Below are 18,018 nucleotides of genomic sequence, written 5' to 3'. Positions count from 1 at the left end.
TAAAACTGATTCTATGTTAAGTTCAGTTTAGTTATTGAAAGCTCAGCTGCAATGGAAACCAGGAGACCATGATGTGCTCTAGGACCCCGGGTACTTCCCAGTCCTCCTCCCTGCATGTGGATTCTTTCTTGTCACCTGCTGAAGACGCTTAGCAGTCTGTCACAGTGCTCCCATTTCACTAGGTTCCAGAAGAACTTGAGTTTTGATGTAAACACTGTCTAACTGTAAGAGTCAGTAAAAACGTTTGGACTCTTTTTTTTCTCTGTCAATTCCAGATTCTCACTTCCATCCCAGAGATTCAGGTCAATTACAGTTTAATGACTAATTGTTGAAGGGCTCTGTTGTTGAAAATCTGCAACAAGAAGCAGGCAAGTTAAAGTTTACACCAGCAAAAATGTAATTGTTTTCTTGAGGGAATTATTGTGTCTTTTTAAAAACGTGAGGTTTTACTTTTTTTCATATGTTCGTTGTACATGGCAGAAGTGATCCCCTAGACTAGCGGGAAGACCTTTGTGCATATACAGTGGGAACCCACAAAGTGTTGAAAAAGACTTTTGTTATTGCTCAGACGAATAACAGTACAGTAGGTGCGAGTGGTACAAGCCTACACAGGGTGTGGGAGAATATCTTCCGAGGAGCAATTCCCTCTCCTAGTCCATAAATGAACAAGGTGGGGGACTACTAGAAAAGTGGCATGTAGTTTGAGAGACAGTGCGCTTGTGAAATCTTCAACACTTGAGCAACAGAGTGCTGCACTGAGAGATTATACTTCCTCACTTTGCTTCCTTGCACCGAGAGCAGAACAGTGTTACATTTAGTCAAGAATGACGTAGTAAGGTAAGGAGGAACCACTAATCAAAGAAAGCTCTCAACAGAACTAGGAAACATAGTAAAATAACAGGAAGAATCATTTTCTGTAAAAATAATTGAGAATGGATAATATACATTTTTTTTAAATTAACATATGTAAAATGTTAATATGTAAAAGTGGGACAGTGCTTAAATATTGAATAAGAGAATTTTAAATCACCCATTTGACATTAAAACAAGCAAGCAAACTTTGTTCTAACAAATATTGTGTGTATTGTATACATTTGGTAATTGTAAGTAAATCTTAATGTTATAAGAAGGTATTAAAGGGTTCATAGCTATCTTTTTGTAGCCTTTTTACTTTTGCAGAGATCGTCGTATAAAATCAGTGTACATGCAAGAGCTAATCTGTGAGAATTAAAAATCCTAATCTTGAGAATTAGGTCTAAAGGGACTAGTTTTAGGAGAGTAGTGTTTGGCAGTTTGCTGGGGAAAAGAAAAACATTGAGAAATGTCTTGATAATTGTAGGTTTATAAAGTTCTGACTAGTTCTTTGTGTAACAATTGTGCCTTTTGTAATAGTTATCTGTGGAATGCCCATGACCTTGTAACCCAACAGAAAAAAGCAAGCACACTGCCTGTATATTCACCAAAGCAAACATTTACAGCTCCTATAATTGAAAGAAACCTACAAATGGCTTTATGTCATGGAATTGGTTATGTGTTATACATTTTACATTTGATGTTTTTGTGCTGTTTATACATTTGTTTGGATTTTTCAAAAACAAACCCATTTAAATTGAAATGCAAGTAGTGTGGTGATAACTGTGAGCCATTTCAGAGAAACAGTGTTCATATTTAAACATTACATGTAGGACTGGCAGAACACTGTCAAATCATACTGTATGTTATATCTGCCCTTCATAGCACTAAGGATGGCAGGATTGACACTTCTATTCTAATTTTACTATTTAAAAAGACATTCAGTTTTACATTAAGAAAAATAAACAAATACAACCCATGTACAGACTGCACAAGCGATGACAGCCTTTCAGACACCTGGCTGAGAAGTTAAAATGCGTAATAAAGTTGTATAAAAAAAAACATCACCCAGATTTGGCTAATGACGTGTATAGTAGGTCAACGTTTTTGTTTTTTGCTTGCTCCAAGCGAATGGCCAGCTCATGCCGATGAATTATGAGCCCTAATGAGATTTCAATACTGAACAAACAATAAAATTTTATGTACATCATAGTTTTAGTGGCCTATGGTTTCATGGGTAGTGTTACACCCTTTCAACAACCTTGGTAATATAATACACAGCTGGTCCTGAAAGGAATGCACTGGGTTTTGTGTTGGAAATCTTAGCAATGAATTGAAATTGTGAGAAATAATGCTCAACTTTCTTTGCCTTAAACAGTGCAATATTCACAATCATCCTGGAGCACTGCTAATATTACATTTTCTACATCATAAAATTCTGTCTGGTACTCAGAATGACTTAAGTACTGTATTCCAATCCATGACAAATTTAATAGCAGGCATTTTATAACGCACTTCAGATTTTTCACATTGCTCTGGTCTGACAATGTGTATAGATTACCTAGAATCATGGAGTTTCCTGGTTTCATAAAAAACATAAGTCTATCTTTAGTACACTGATCACTCACTGAAAATAGCAGCAATTGTTCACCACTATTTTGCTGCTTCTTAATGCTCATGAGATTTTTCCCTTGTGAACTACCAAATCAAATATCAAACCTTAGAAAACAACAGTAAAACGGTTATATATTAAATGTACCTGGATTTATGTGTATTTATGTGTGCCAAAAGAAAATTAATGGATGCTTTTCAGGAATATAAATGTATTTTTTGATTAACATGCTGTCGAAGACTTGTTCCATTCCTTTATATCCTTTGTCTGGTTACATCGCAAAGCATTTCTTAAATAATGTGACCCCATTATTTAGGTTACTTGAAATACATTTGAAAAAACTTCAAATTTCCATGAAAGTAGCATGTACTAATAAATCATATGTTTTGTTCAATTAGGAAAGTTGGAAAAGTGGACACTAACTTTGTGGTGTTCCTAGGCTTACATTGCTATTTTTTTGTAAATATTTTATTTTATAATGGAAAGAAATTCAGCCATCTGTGTTTATTAACTATACAGAAAAAATACTGTGCAAAACTAAAAAATACACATTAAAATTAAAGAACACAAGCACTGTGATTTTAAATGTGCTTCTTAAAACAACACCATTTCCCTGTTTCTTTCATTTTAGTTTCATGTAAGTTACTTCCAGTTATGCTACAGTTTTGTAGGGATCACTTGCCATGCAGTCACAAGACCCTTTCCTGCTTTCCTGACCTGAAGAAACCATGAAACATTGTGGTCACATTATCAAACCAGCTGTCTCTTTTCACACGCTGAACTGGCACAGACAACAGGCAAGGTCTAAGTATGCTTTTGAGGACAGGCAAAGCAGACACTTGTGATACCCAGTCCTGCCACATGAGCTGCTGTTGAGCAGTAGTCTAGGGATCCTCCCTGGTGCAAGCTTCTTCCAATCCAGTTCAAAATGCTGTTCCACAGTAGCTTCCTAGTATGTAAAAGATTCCTCTTCTATAGTAAATGGCTCCATGTTGTTTTGTCAACTGTGAATGGAAGCCACAAATTATCGCACTGTTGTTACCCCTATTGGGTCACCCTCAGTTATGGACTTGAGCCTTGGTTTCAGACCTCTGCAGTACAGTATATAATTGGTGCTTTTCATAATTTTCAAAGGAGTTCAAAGCACATTTGTTGACAAGGATCCGTAGTTTTTTGGTAAAGAAAAAAAAATGTAGACATATTCCATGAAATGTCATCTCTGCAAATTCTCTGAAGTAAATATAGTCACCTTTTCATTTTGATCATGTGCTCTTCCCCTGTAGTCAGTAGCCTGCTTTGAGACAATTGGTGCCTGCGTCCCTATGAAGCTTATACAGCTTGTAAATTTTTCATAGATCAGAAACAGACCCCCTCAGAGAAATGTGGTTGTCTCTTACATCGAAACCAGAGGAGCTAATCAGCCACTCTTATAAGACCCATCAGAATGCTTTTTCAGCCTTTTCCTTAGCCCGTGGGCCAAATTTGGCTTTACGCAAAGGTGTGATCAGAGGCGCATTAAGTTGCTTAGTAAATGTACAGTATTATTTGGAATGAGATTCACATTTTCTCTTCACAACTTAACCAGCACCCATTAGAATGATGATCTTATAATAAAAGTAATACTGTATTGTAAAGTTATGGTGCTTTTGGATACCAAATAAAACGTATGGCACAGGTAGAGCCTAGTCATTATTCCAGCTAGGAAGCAGTGGCTTTATCTTAAGTTAATAAATAAAGGATTGTGGTGTATAATCAGTGGAGCAGGCACATTGAAGAGTTCAGACCTTGTGCTCCAGGTTTGTTTAATGTCTCCTGCACTCAAGTAGGCTAAGGCCCTTGTCTTTCCATCAAACAAAAGAGAGGAGCTACCACTTTGGCTGGGAGCCAGAAGAGGTAGTGATCTGTATATATAAAAATAAGAAAAATAAAAAAAGCCACCCATATATCATGTGAAGGGGGACTACAGCTGTGAAAATGTGCTGTAGGCAAAAGTTCTTGAAAATCCCAGAAAGTGCTGCAAACAACACTAAACAAGGTGTTTTTTTTTCTCCAGCACCTTTCTCACCAAAGGTCCCAGTCCCAGCCTAGGCAGCTAGTCAGATTGTTAGCTGCCAAATAAAAAATTTATGAACTTGTACAGCAAAGGATTGTTCCAGAGCTCATTTTATACATTTCCGCGAGGCTCGTAAAAGATCTTTTTGACATGTAGAGTCAGTTTTCTGTTCACAGAATCTGACTGGCTCTAAACGTTTCAAATAAAACTCAGAAAAATCTTTTCAGGTTTTTTTCTTACTCTGCAAACATAAGATTTGGCTGAAGGAGAAATTAGACATTATTTGATTATAAGGACTGTAAATGATGTGTGTGTGATTCTGGTGATTTTGTGCAGACATTCTAATTGCTGTTTATGAGATAAGTATGAAATAACGCCTTCAAGACACAGTGCCCACAGCATTGTAAAGTACCAGTGGATTAAATGGAGTAATTGCTGGATCTTAAATGATGTTAAATGATGCCAGATATTGATTCAGAATAAGGAAAATAAAAAGAGACTACAAAAAAGAAAAACCCCAAAAAGTTTTGTACCAGTAAATAGTCATTCATACCTCTTGCACACATGCTGAAAGTACCCTCTTCTTTTTTTCTTTTTCATTTGTGTGTATATATAATTAGGGCAAATATTACCACCATAGGCCAATCAAGATATAGCAATGATCGCCTTGCAATGAAATTAGATAACTTATCAGAGTGCTTTTGCAAGAAGGCTTTTATATCCCCAATACCAGTGTTAGTGAAGATAATAGTTGTTCTTTTTGTTAGTTATTATTGACAAGCTAGAGGCATTGTACAATAGCACACTCATAATAAAAACTAAAATGAGAAAAAAGAAAAGCATGTTATATTAAATATAATATAAAAATAAATGTGCTATTTTTACACTACACAGTGTCTTACTACCCAGTATTTGAACCCATAATCTTATACAGTTTAGCAATGTGTTAATATTGTGGCATACTGTAGGAGTAATTTTTGACCATGCTCGCAAATCCTGGGAGAATTAAAATTAATTTGGGAGAATTAGAAGTCAAACATAACATATTGGCATTTTATCAATTAGTAAATAACAGTAAAGGGCCAAAGGTGTCTTGTGTACCATGATACTTTGCCTTTTTTCCTGGGACAGCTAATGATCCTGCATGTTGTGCGATGCAGAGATGAGACTGGTGGCCTGTTCTGTCATCTGAAGCATCTTCAGTTTGCACTGGAAATATTATAAGACTCAGGATTTTCACAGTATTGATGTAACATATCAAACTCTTTGGTTCTGTTTGTATAGATTGAAGAGGCATTTAGACGTATCAGAAAGATGCAGGTATAGCACTGGGTTCACATCTTATTTATCCACTGTTGACTGATCAAAGTCCTCTTCAGGTGCAATTGCCTACAACCTGACTGCATAAATCTGCCTATGACTTTGTCCACTTTACTGTCTCTTGTAGTCTATTATTTATAGAGAATACAGCACTGCAAGCTTGCGTGCAAAAATGTATTTTTTTAGTGCAGCTGGTAACACAAAAGGTAACTTTGAACATCTAGGAACCCCCCAAAGCCATGTATTTAAAGCATTATAGATGCCTGCAGCCTGTACGAGCTGCAAAATAAAAAAAAAGTGAAATGTTTGTGTGAAATAGGAGGTCTTCAATCAGAACCAGAATTTTAGAAATCAGTTCAGTGTGCTGGCTTTGGATAATTGGTAGCCCAGGAAGTGATGATTTATTTTATTTCATTTCATTTTATTCATATGTATCGAACCCTGCATTGATGTACTTTAAATGTATTTTTATAAAAGGTATCACTGTTTGTCAAGTGACTTGCCACAGATCACATACAGAAAAAAAGGCTGTCTTGACAAGTACAAGCATTCTAGAGAAAGAAGAAAAAAGGGGGAAAAAAGACTAATAAAAAATTTATTTTTGTTAGTCTTAAAATTACAAGCAGAAAGGAAAGATTAGCTGCGGCACCTTCTAAACAACCTCCCAACTTTGAGGTGGATGGATAGCAAGCTGTCCATCAGTCAACCCATTTGTGAATACATTGATCCCTCCGACGTTCATTTCTTTCCCGTTTTTTTTTCTCTTTACTGCTCCATTGCTACTTATTCCCAGGATTTTTTTTTCCTTGAACGGGTCAGACAGCGATTGATTTTTATTTGTTTTATTGGCCTAGTGGAAGAAAAAAAAATCAGAGTGCGCAACGTGTTATTGTCTGAAGCAGTTTGAGCTTCTGTATGTGTGCGCATAGGTGGGTGAGTGTGTGTGTACGTGTGTGAGTGTAAGCATGCAGCAGTCAAACCCCTTGTCTTCTACCTTTAGACCAGGAGGGAAAGAGGTGGGGGGAGCTGAGTTTATTGCATACAACAAGCCTTCACATTGTGGAGGTGTATTGCTGCCCTCATTATAGCTGGTAATAAGGGGTGCTGAAAAACTGCTGAAAAAAAAATATTTTAAATTTTAATAACGCTGGTACGATTTTGTAAATCTTTCCTGACAGAAAAGTCCTCATTATTTTTATCCGTCTCTGAGGAATTTCTTTTCTACCACCTCCCCTGTTAAACGGCCTTACTTGGGAGTTTTTTCTTTTATCAATTTTCTGCTGGATTTATGGGGCTGATTTTCTCTCTCTTCTTCTTCTCTTTCTTGGACCTGGCGAATGCTAAGCACTTTATCGCATCAACTTCATCAAAGTCCTACGCAGAATTATTGGGGGGAAGAAGAGGGTAAAGTTGAGTTGCCTTTTGGGTTAAACAACAGTGACGAGTTTTCATTTAAAGGGCTTAGGCTGGCTTTTTAACATGATAGCTACCTCGCACAACCACCTGCAAACAATGTCATCTAACGTCTTTTACTTCTACATGGTAACCAGATGTATCACTCTTGGGGGATTCTGCAATGGGAGAAAAACGTTGATTTTTTCTATCTATATATAAGTCAGCCAGGACGTAAAAGGGGTAAATTCCGAAAAGTCGCAACAGATCATCTTTTGATTCTGTGGACGATCCAGTAGAGCCTGTCACTATTTATTTGATGGGATTCCAGTATTAAAGAAGAGCAAGAAATGAAAAGGAGTTGAATTAGTTCAGAATTATCAGCAATGGGCAAAAGCTGGAACCCAGAGCAGTGGCACAAAACAAAGATAAAGGAAGAGTGCCAAAAAATAGTTTATGACCAAATATATTTCTTAGGGCTCTCTCTGAGAATCTTGTATCTCCCATGGCTTTCTGCTCACACTGTGTGTGATGTCATGCAGCAGAGCTCCAGTAGTGCAGTCAGTAAACAGCTGAGCTGCATCAGGCAGGCCTAGCTAGCTGCAGGTTTGCCATCAGCTGGGCTTGGGTTCTACATTGTGTTGGTCTGCCCCAACTGTATATATATATAAAAATAGAAAGCAATAGTATGAAATGAAAATAGAAACTGATGGAGTCAGTGAAATAGCTGGAATTTGACAATGTCAAGTGTTCTGTTATTGTCTCCTCTGTATACCTGTCTTCATATCGTAATCTTCATTCACACATTTACACATCTTCACAATGCTGGGTGTCTCTTTTACTTATTAATCCTATTTTGAAATTTAAGAATTTCCTTTCCCGTACATCCACCCCATATTGAAATTGCTAGCTCCTCGGCTCACAATGACAAGCCCAGTTCCCACACAATTGTAGTGAGGAATTTCAGACAGGCTCCGCTGACGTTGATGCTTGGGGAGCCCAAAGTGAGCCGGAGCAAGCCACTCAGGAGACTGTTTATTTTATTATTAGGAATAATAAGATATTATTATGACATGCTGAATTTCAGAAATAAGTTGTGTATGGTCATTTAGAAATGTAATAACATTGTAGTTCATTAATGTTTTAACAGGACCGCAGAGATTTCAATATTTGCCATCCTGAAAATAACCCATTGTTTTAATATTTGAATTAACCGGTAAATTAAAGCATAAAAAATGGTTAAATAATGCTTAAATTAAGAAAATAAATAATTTTAAGGAAAAAACATAGTGAAAGGCAATTCGTTCTTCAGGGTTAATGCGCCATACAGCTGTTTTGACTTTTTTTATGAGTCTCAGTTGTACTTTTTATTATTGTCTATACTTAACCACATGGGATCCATTATAGTAATACTTCTCCTAGTCTGCCCTTCACAGAAAGAAAGAACACTTTTCCTTATATGGTGTAACTGACATTTGGGGTTTCAATGCATTTGATGGCTAAATATTTTAATGCACTATTTCTAAATGTTTAATTTTGGGGGTTTAGATATTTCAAAGAAAGATTATTTTAATGTTGTTATTGTCTTTGGTATTGTGTATGATATTGGCTGTCTGCTTTCTCTGTTCCCTTTTTGTTAGATTTTAAATAACATGCTCACAGCAGGGTATTCATTCCGATTCTTTCTTTTTTTGTTGTAAACCAGCAATAGCAAGACAAAGCCACAGAAAGGAACTGAAAACTTATAAATAAGTCCGTGGTACTCCCCAACAACCTCAGAGAAAGTCACCAGTGATGGGCATAACACTGGAGCAGCAGCTTTAATAAAGCAACACACACCTAGCCTCACTTAATAAACGTGGTGTGTACAGGTTAAAACCCATAACAGTGGATTGCCAGTTTAGCCTCTTTGGATGTTTAAAACTGAGGAATGAGTCATGGCTTTTGGGGAGTAAGGTTAATTCTGCTTACTGTTAGGGCGAAGCCTAGAGTGTCACAGACGACATTTATATCTATTTAAACATGCTTAAGAGAGTATTACTCCATTTTAATCCCTTTTAAATTAGCATTAGGGCTGCCTTGGGGCCCTCCTTCAACCTATGAAATGGTTGTCAAGCCAGCTGAACTACAGGAATATTAATCTATATTACTGTAGGCAGGAGTCTGAGGGTCTTCACTGCATTGATATAAGATTAATCCACTTGACTGCCCAGTTATCTTAATAACAACAATGCTATTGGTTTTTTTATATGAAAGGACTTTTAAGGTGTTGCAGGTTTAAAATAGTTGATTGAGATCATTAAATTTGCCAGTTTGCTATTAGCCAAACCCATTAGTCTTGTCAGTTAGTACATTGAGATCCAAGATACCTAAAATAAAAGCAATCCTTTGAGTTTAAATACAGTTTTAATAAAAAAAAATACTTATGGTACGGTGTGGTAATGCAGGTTTTCTTCTAAATTTCTTTGAGTTACATATCAAAGACAAACTGAATAAACAAGCTCCCTGTGACAAAATCAAGTTAATAGAAATGCTACTTAATCACTTAACGGTGAATTGCTTAATCATTGGAAAATAAGTTTAAACTGAAATCTATCTACAGTGTATTTAGTCTACAGTGAATTCCAACATTATTTGTTTACAGAATGCCCTATTAAGTTGGTTTGGGTCTTGTACAACTCTTACACAGTTTGCACTGGAGCCACATTGTTTTTGTACAGTAGGTACTGTATTATTGCAGTGTCAAAAGGTAGTGACAAAATCTGTATTTTTATTTTGGAATAAGTTTTAACAGCTTGAGAGATTCATCTGCTATAAGTTCTCTGTACATACATTTAAATGATTTAGAACTATAATACTAGATTCAAAATTCAGTTTAAGACAGGATAAAGTTAGGCTTATTTTTACAATTCTTTCTTGTTTTTGCCTGAGAAATCATTCCATCTTTTCTAAACAATGTTGTGGCATGAAAGATACACATGGCATGGGTCAAGTAGTTCATTCAAGCCAGAAATCCCTACTTTAGAGCTCATGGTATGGCAGAGACATTGAAAGCCAACCACATCTACAGAACTCAGCCCGCAGACACTCATTCGGCATGAGATTTAACTTTACAGCAAAGCATTGCATAAAACTGATCCCGCATTGATTCAGAAAGCCTTGCACAATCCTGTGGCCATGTGGAGACAAGCATGGTAATACAATAAAATAATAAAATTTGGGTCTAAGTGGCCGTACTATGAAGTTGTGGAAGCAGTCCCTCAGGTGGTTTCTCTGAAAAAGTAATCTCTGTAGTTGACTCTGTAAATACAATACCTAAGTCTGTGTCGGTTGCAGTGTGGTAGGACTAGTGGAATGTAGTGACGCCGATTGGATGGACCCTGAATGCCTTAGTGATTTCATAGTGCAGCGTTCCTATCCAGCACTTGTTCCCTCTCTTTTTCACAAAGTCATTGCATTGAGGCCATGTGATTGACACTAGTGTGCCTGTGTGTGTATTGTTCGTGCTGAAATTGCCTTTGCAAATTCATATAAGCACATGTGTTCTACCACACATGAGTTCTCAGACTTGTCATTTCATATGCAGTGTGTAATGAGAAGAAGAAAAGGGAATATGAGCTCTGACATTTTCTTAATACATCATAATCTCCCATAATATCACATTTAAATTAGTTAATTGGTTGGGATTACATAGATAATAAATATTTCTAAGTTTTTTCAGCGTATCCATCTGTGTATATGTATATGCCTTTAAACTGAGGAGATCTAAGTCCTCAGCACTGGATTTTTTTTCCATTAGTGTTTTGGGCCTCTGAGCTACAGATGGTCACTGTCAAAGTGACTGGACTTAATATTATTAAGTGCACAATTTTCCAGAATTGTCAGCTGTGCTTTGTGGTCTGCATAAGTAAAGGGGGAGAGCTTTGATTTTTTTTTGGGGGGGGGAGGGGGTTAAGGCTGAAACATTGAACAAGCGACCCAAAACACAAGTGGATTGGTTTCCAATATTATAATTCAGAATTTAAAAGAGAACAAAGCTGATATGTTCTTCATTGCAACAGATTTTACTCCTGTTTATCTAGGATTAGAAGGTTTTTGAAAACAAAAACATACAAATCATCTTCCTAAATGAGTGTGATGCTGATGGATATTCTTCCTAGGTCCTTTGAGAGCTGTAAAACAAATGCCCTACTGGTAAGCTGTTCTGTTAATTTTATTAACATTATATCCCATTTAACTGCCCTGTATCAACAGGGGCTTGACACAGCTGTTGCACAGGAGAAGCAGCTTTGGTATACAGTAAACAGAAACTTCTAAATGACAGGCCACCTTTAAGGCTGTTCTTGTACCTTTAAAGGGATGAGAGAGAGAGCAGTACCTACTGCCTAGCACTGAAGTTGTTGCCCACCTTTTACAGAGAATTTTATAGTGATAACTGGTACTATATTAGAGGCTTAATCAAACGGTTTCTGCCTGGACATATGGATTAAAATCCCAAAATGGCTCCTAAATAATGGCTTCACCCTAGGGGGATCCAGTCCCTTCCTGTCCCTGCACAGCAGTCCACTCAGCTGTAAAATTGGGTACCAGCAGGACCTCACCACACATAAAACTTGGCATCTCTGGGAAATAATCACCCTAAATAATGCATGAAGATTAAAGAGACATCAGGGAGATAGTGGATTTGTAACATATGCTGATTTCTTTTTTTATTTCCTTTTTTAACTTTTACATTTTAGACTTTAGACGAGTTTTGCAGGGGGTGGTGTAGTACTGTCTGGACACTTCCGAATGTCTCCTGCCAGAAAACGTCTTTCATTCTCATCCGAGACTAGTGACAAGTCCAGCTTTGTTCCGTTTTGCTTGTTTAACTTCAAATTACAAGGGGCTTACTTTAAATAAACACCTTGCCAAGCTGAGAGAAGCAATCAAACCATGCATTAAGACACTCCCGAGCAACTTCATTTAAAAAACAAACAAACCATGAAGCCCAATCTTAACTTTTAGCAGACTGTTAGAAAGTATCCTATAATGGCTGACACAGGATTTGCAAGATTTTTTTTGTACACTGTAACATTTTGTGTTAGGAAGAGCAAGGGAAGGATATGCTGTAAGTGTCCAGTGTATGAGTGATGAATGGTGATAACTTAGGCCATTCATCTCCTGCTTAGAGAGTGGACACGGGTGCTGTTTTTACCAGGGCATGTCAGCAAATGTGATAATTTTGTAATCTATCAAGGAAGATCCGGAGACAACATTTGTTCAGTGTGTCATTGGAATAACTGCGTAATTTCATGCTTTTTTTGTCATTTAGAACCTTTGTTTGGTTAAAAGGTCTCATTTTTTTATTTTAAGGAAAAATTAGTGTCTAGTATTTAATATACAAAACTTTGTTTTTTGGGCTAATTCCATTAGTCATTCATTAATTTTAATATTCCTAGGACTAGATGAAGTACTTTTTTTCATGGTACAGTAAAAGAAGAGGCTTACAAGCCTAGCCACATTTGTTGTGAGTCTGTGTGTTGCGTTCTGTGAACGATTGAGGAATGATCTTGCCTCTCAAGACAAGCTTCATTGAAATAGTTATTATGTGTTGAGTGTAAAATGCTTTACATATATTTATTAATAAAAGTGGTAATGACTGCCTCAATGAATGTTTGAGGTATGATTTACATCTTGGTGTACTTTAGTTTTACATTTAAATTAACATTTGTACTTGTTTTCATTGTAGGTCAAATTTGTTTTTCCACTCCTAGCCAAACAGTTTGTTGAAGTAATTGTTTTAAAAGGCATACAGGACATGTGCTGAATTAACTTTTTTGATAGTCATATTTGTAAAGGAAGTTTAATGCCATGCTTGTTGTAACTCACACACTGTACTGCATGTCTAATTATGTACGCCTCAAAAGACACTTTGTTTAAGACCTTGAAAGACACGCTCCTTAATCTTATGACTATGAAGTGACTGTTGTTCATTCTGCTTCATTTTAAAGGTTTTATATTTCCTTATGGGTTTGTTTTTTTCCTTCTTTTAAAAGGTGTGTACTTAATCCTTTTGAGTCATGCCATTAAAAAATATCCTGATCATAATCATAAGAAGAAACATATAAATATATATAAATATATTTTATATATATATAATTATTATATATGATAGTGTTGTACCATAATATTTTAAATAATGTGTAGTTTGGTTATTCAAAAGGCTATCCTTCAGAGACTGTAAGTTTGTTGACATTTTTAAATCTACATTTTAAACTTTCTTTAAATTCGTATTTTGGCAAATACAAATGTTACTAAGTACAAATGCATTGGCTGTGTTTATACTGTATGTTTTAATATGTGCAGTGTTTTGTATAATTTCGTGTTGTCATATCCTTTGTAGCATGTTATATTGTGTTCACAGCATTCTTTAAAAGAGATTATTATTATTATTATTATTATTATTATTATTATTATTATTATTATTATTATTGCAAGACTGAAACAATAGTTTTTGATGTCTTGTGCCATATGGAGTTCTTGAAGGATTTTCATCCATTAGTAACTTTTTTCTTTTTTTTTCCTACAGAATCATCCAAAATCGTGTCCTGATGTTTGTTCTGGGGGCTATCATCCTTTTCACCATCGTGCTGGCTATTTATTTTTCTGTCAGAGGACACTGATTCGTCTCAAATCCCAGTGTGATTAATAGCGACAAAGCATTCGTTCGGAGTAATTAGGACAAATTGGTCACATGAATCATTCTTTTGCACTGACAGAACTCTTTCCTCCTAAGCACACATTGACTCAGGTGCAAGTGCAGTTAAGGAAATGTTGTAGTTTTTATCATTGCATGGAATCCTTTTTACCGAAAGAATTGCTGTGGTGGTTGAAGGCCTGGGAAATTTTGAAAGGTACAGAGTGATCAGTGAACAGTGGAACCTGTCTATGGTTTTGTGGATTGTATTTGTGACTAGTGTGTACGTTTCAATTCTTCCAGTTTTTTTTCTGTGTGTGTTCGAAATAAGAATAACATTGTAGTACCCAGTCTAAATTGCACATAGAAAATTTAGATAAGACGACTTCAAATTATGCACCATTTTGGTGGGTTTCATCATGTACAATATTAATGTCAGCACCCATGTACTTTATGAACACCATCAAACTTAATGCACTGGTGTTTCGTGCACTTCTCAGCATACAGTCATTTTAGTGTGATCTGAAATTGTAAGCAGTTTAGCCCAAAGAAAGGTCAGTGTCATTAAGAAAGAATGTTTCCTCTCAAATATAGCCTGATTGCCTTGCTAGTAAATAAGCTATTAATGAATGAATTGTCTGTTTCCCATGATTACCATGTTTTTAATTAGGTAAGAAAAACAACTATGTGTAGTGTTCTTTTTAGGTGAGAGGTTTTTCCATTTAAAAAACTGTGACCATGTACCAGCATTTAGCTACTGTATGTGTATGTGTGTTCCAACAGACAAAACAAAACTGCTGACTTGGTTATTTAATAAGGATGGAAAGAGCTAAATGATAAATGTGGCCTGATAATCCTACTCACTCTTCAAAGTGTTGTTTAAAGACAGATATAAACGTACATTTGGTGGAGAAAGTCAGAGACCTAACTGATATTTATTAGGAGGAATTAAATACAGTACAGCTATAATAGGACCAAAATTGTAACTATCCTGTGTGTAAAATAGAGAGGAGTCTATTAACATATTTTATTATCATGCCTGCAAACGTGACTCCATTTTCCTGTCAATTAGTGTGTCATCATTGTTCTTCTCTCCCTGCAGTTTCATTCATTTCCTTTTATTTCTGATGCTTGATGTTAACATATTTGTTTAACCTGCTGTCTAGAGGCAGCAGCCTGTATGTAGAAGGGTATCGTTCGGAATATCCTTCTGCTGATCAAATCCCCTTTTCTGTCTTCAAGCCAAGAAAGCAGACTTAGTAGGGGGTGTACCAAATTACGAAATCTTGCAGTTGAATAAAAAGTTATTAAGATTTTAAACACTTAATAACAGAATTGTGTGCATATGTAAAGAGGTTGCAAAGGATGTAAAGAAAATGCTATCAGGCTGACGTCAGCTGTAAAAAGGCCATTTGGTATTCTGTTTAAGGCAGGCCGGATTGTCTTATTTTGGAACCAGCTTAGTGGGGGGCTTTCTTTGCTGCAGCTTCAGAGCACCAAGCTTCAAAGGCTGAAATTAATGGCGAACAAAATTGTGCAGCTCTGTCCATCCCATGCGGGGCAAACCCGTTGAGAGGTATCATTAAGTTGAGGAATAATATAGGGAAAAAAAGGAGAAGAAGAAAAAAAATCCTGACAGTATGAGAAACCTCATCAGATAATGACCTCGGTGATTGGTTTTTCATTACCTTACAGCATTGAGAGATTGTCTGCCCCATAAAGAAAAAAATGGCTTTTTGTGTGTGTGTGTGTGCATGCGAGAGTATGCGAGTGTGTGTGCATGCTGTACTTTTTTCTCTCTCAACCTGTCAGATCATTTCAGTATTTCAAATCCAAGGAAAACAGCGTGGCTGCTGCTGTATTTGAAGTTGTAATGGTGTCAAAAAGTCACGACTGACTGACAGCCGTCAGTCCCAGAGGAGCTCATTAAATCATAAAAACTTGACAAGGAAATAATTGAGCATCACCGACAACTTGGCGCCCGTTTAGATGTTTTTATTTTCTTTCATTATTAGTCCCCGCTATTATGTTCATTAAGAAATTGCATTAAACAACTGTTAGGGGGGCTAATGATTTGTTTATATCCCCTTTTTTATTATTTAAACATTAGCTGTGTCATGTGGTACCTTGGCAGACTCTCACTATCATCTGGTTGAATTTTTTTTCTCCCTCTTGGAGCTGCGGGTGCCTTTGGAATATGAAATAGATTATTCATTACCCTCCTCCTTGCGACTGATTTGGTTTCATGTAGCGTCTTCCATGGAGAAAGATGAAAACTTGTCAAAAATAGGTTATATCTTATTCTAAGGGGCAACAATAGCAGCAGGTACAGACACACTTTAATATTTAATTAAGCTTGATGTTAACCCCTATAAGTGACTTTAGCTGTGAGTAACATACAAGTGCAGGAGAGGAAATAATTACTCTTAATTTGCAAGCTGGACCACAAGCAATCTTCCCTGTAATCCAACTGAATGTATGGTATGTGTCACCAGATAATAAATTATCACAGGATTAAAAATTAAGACCTTGATTTATTTGCACTATTATCGATAATGTGTTGCTGATCATAGCCTAAACTAAGCTTTCTTCCTCTTCTAACATAAATGGAGAAATCTAAAAAAAATATAGCGGGAGATTATTATGCTAGCAAGCAGTGGTAGTGTACTGATATGATTATTAGACATAATGTAGTTTTGTTGCCGGTTCTCACTGGTTCGCAGTGAGAAGAAATCCTAGATAGGTATTAACATCTCTCATGTTGCAAAACTTGAATGTGACTTGACACGTTAGTCTAAATTAATACTACATTTTTAAATGTTTGTTAAGATGTACTAACTAACGCGCATTAAGGTCCAGCACTCCAAAAGAAAAAAGCGCAAGTTTGTTTTTTCTAAATTTACAGCATCATATAGAAAAGCAGTGGTGGCGTTTTTTAAAAAATCAATTGAGGCCATAACAATACAAAACTGAGTGAAACCGTGAATCGTTCAACAGCCAACCCCTACTGGCATGAGTAAGTGTCCATTATTTGTTTACAAGCAGTCTACTCAGAAGTCTCCTCTTCCTATGAGTGACGCACATGTCCAGAATGGACCTAAGTGATGACGGTACTTGACGGTGCAGATCAGTTTGCGTCTGCTGGCTTTCTTATCCAGTTGACAGCAGTTGTGAGGTTCCCCGCAGTCTGAAGCTGGAGTGGAGTTCTTTTTGTACTCTGTACATAAGGAAAGAGTTAAACAGGCTCTCTTTTCTCTCTTTGCTTATTTTGCTCATGAAATTATAATAACTACCTGTCCTTTTGCAGAAGATGTGTCTACAAATAACTTAAATGGTTTTCTGCTAAAAGTCATGGAAAAATTAAAAATGCAATTACAATTAAAGTAATTGAAATGAAATAATCTACTGACTCATCAATAATGTATTGGGTATTTTGTGTTGTTCTGTTCTGTTTTTTTTCCAGTTTTAACAATCCATGTAACACTTCTGCTCTCTTGTGTTTAGAATTTTAACCGTATTCAGTACATGCAATTCCCATTCTAGACTGTTTTACTTTTAGTCATGAATATACTAGATCTGTGGAATGTGTATGTTGTACAGTGCTGTCATTAAAAGCTGTATTGTGTTAAGTAAAAGACAAGAGACTCATGTCTTTTTTATGTTTCATAGTTTTCATTTTGGCTGGTCTGAGAAGCGCTTTTCATTTATTATCACCCACATAAAACCACAGTTAGATAAGAAAGTTGGTTTACATTTTTTTTGTTTCATGGCTTTTGTTAAAGGGCTGAATGCTAAATACTGTCGCCTCAGCAGGTGACAAATGGTGGTATAATATTTGAATACTTTGTGTTTGTAAAACATAAAAATGTAGCCTGACTAAAGTGCATTTTCATCAAGATGACAGAGAATCCTAATTAGAATGGCCAGGCCGTTGTACACCATTGGTCTTGCTTAGATTTACAATAAAACCTTACTTATAACAATGAATTATAATTTTAAATGAATGCCAAATAACACAGTTTATCTGACAATCACAGAAAGGGTCTTTCAAGTAATCAAATTCAAAATAATAATTGTGATACTGTTTCAAATTAATAAGAAAAAATAAGA

General features: G+C 36.1%; 1 protein-coding gene across 3 annotated transcripts in view; it reads left to right on the top strand.

The window, feature by feature from the left end:
- The window catches only part of vti1a (vesicle transport through interaction with t-SNAREs 1A), a 186,101-nt gene extending 168,553 nt beyond the window's left edge, over positions 1-17,548 (top strand). For all 3 annotated transcript variants that reach the window (XM_088635818.1, XM_088635821.1, XM_088635820.1), the window contains one exon: positions 13,801-17,548. In XM_088635818.1, the coding sequence (XP_088491944.1) occupies positions 13,801-13,894 (94 nt within the window). In that variant the 3' untranslated portion in view covers positions 13,895-17,548. The remainder of the gene's footprint in view (positions 1-13,800) is intronic.
- Positions 17,549-18,018: the final 470 nt, after the last annotated feature.

The sequence above is a fragment of the Lepisosteus platostomus genome, chromosome 6 (assembly GCF_059453375.1).
Source record: "Lepisosteus platostomus isolate fLepPlt1 chromosome 6, fLepPlt1.hap1, whole genome shotgun sequence".
In the NCBI taxonomy this organism is placed as follows: Eukaryota; Metazoa; Chordata; class Actinopteri; order Semionotiformes; family Lepisosteidae; genus Lepisosteus; species Lepisosteus platostomus.
Note: the sequence above shows the minus strand (reverse complement) of the source record. Positions and strands in the feature narration are given on the sequence as shown.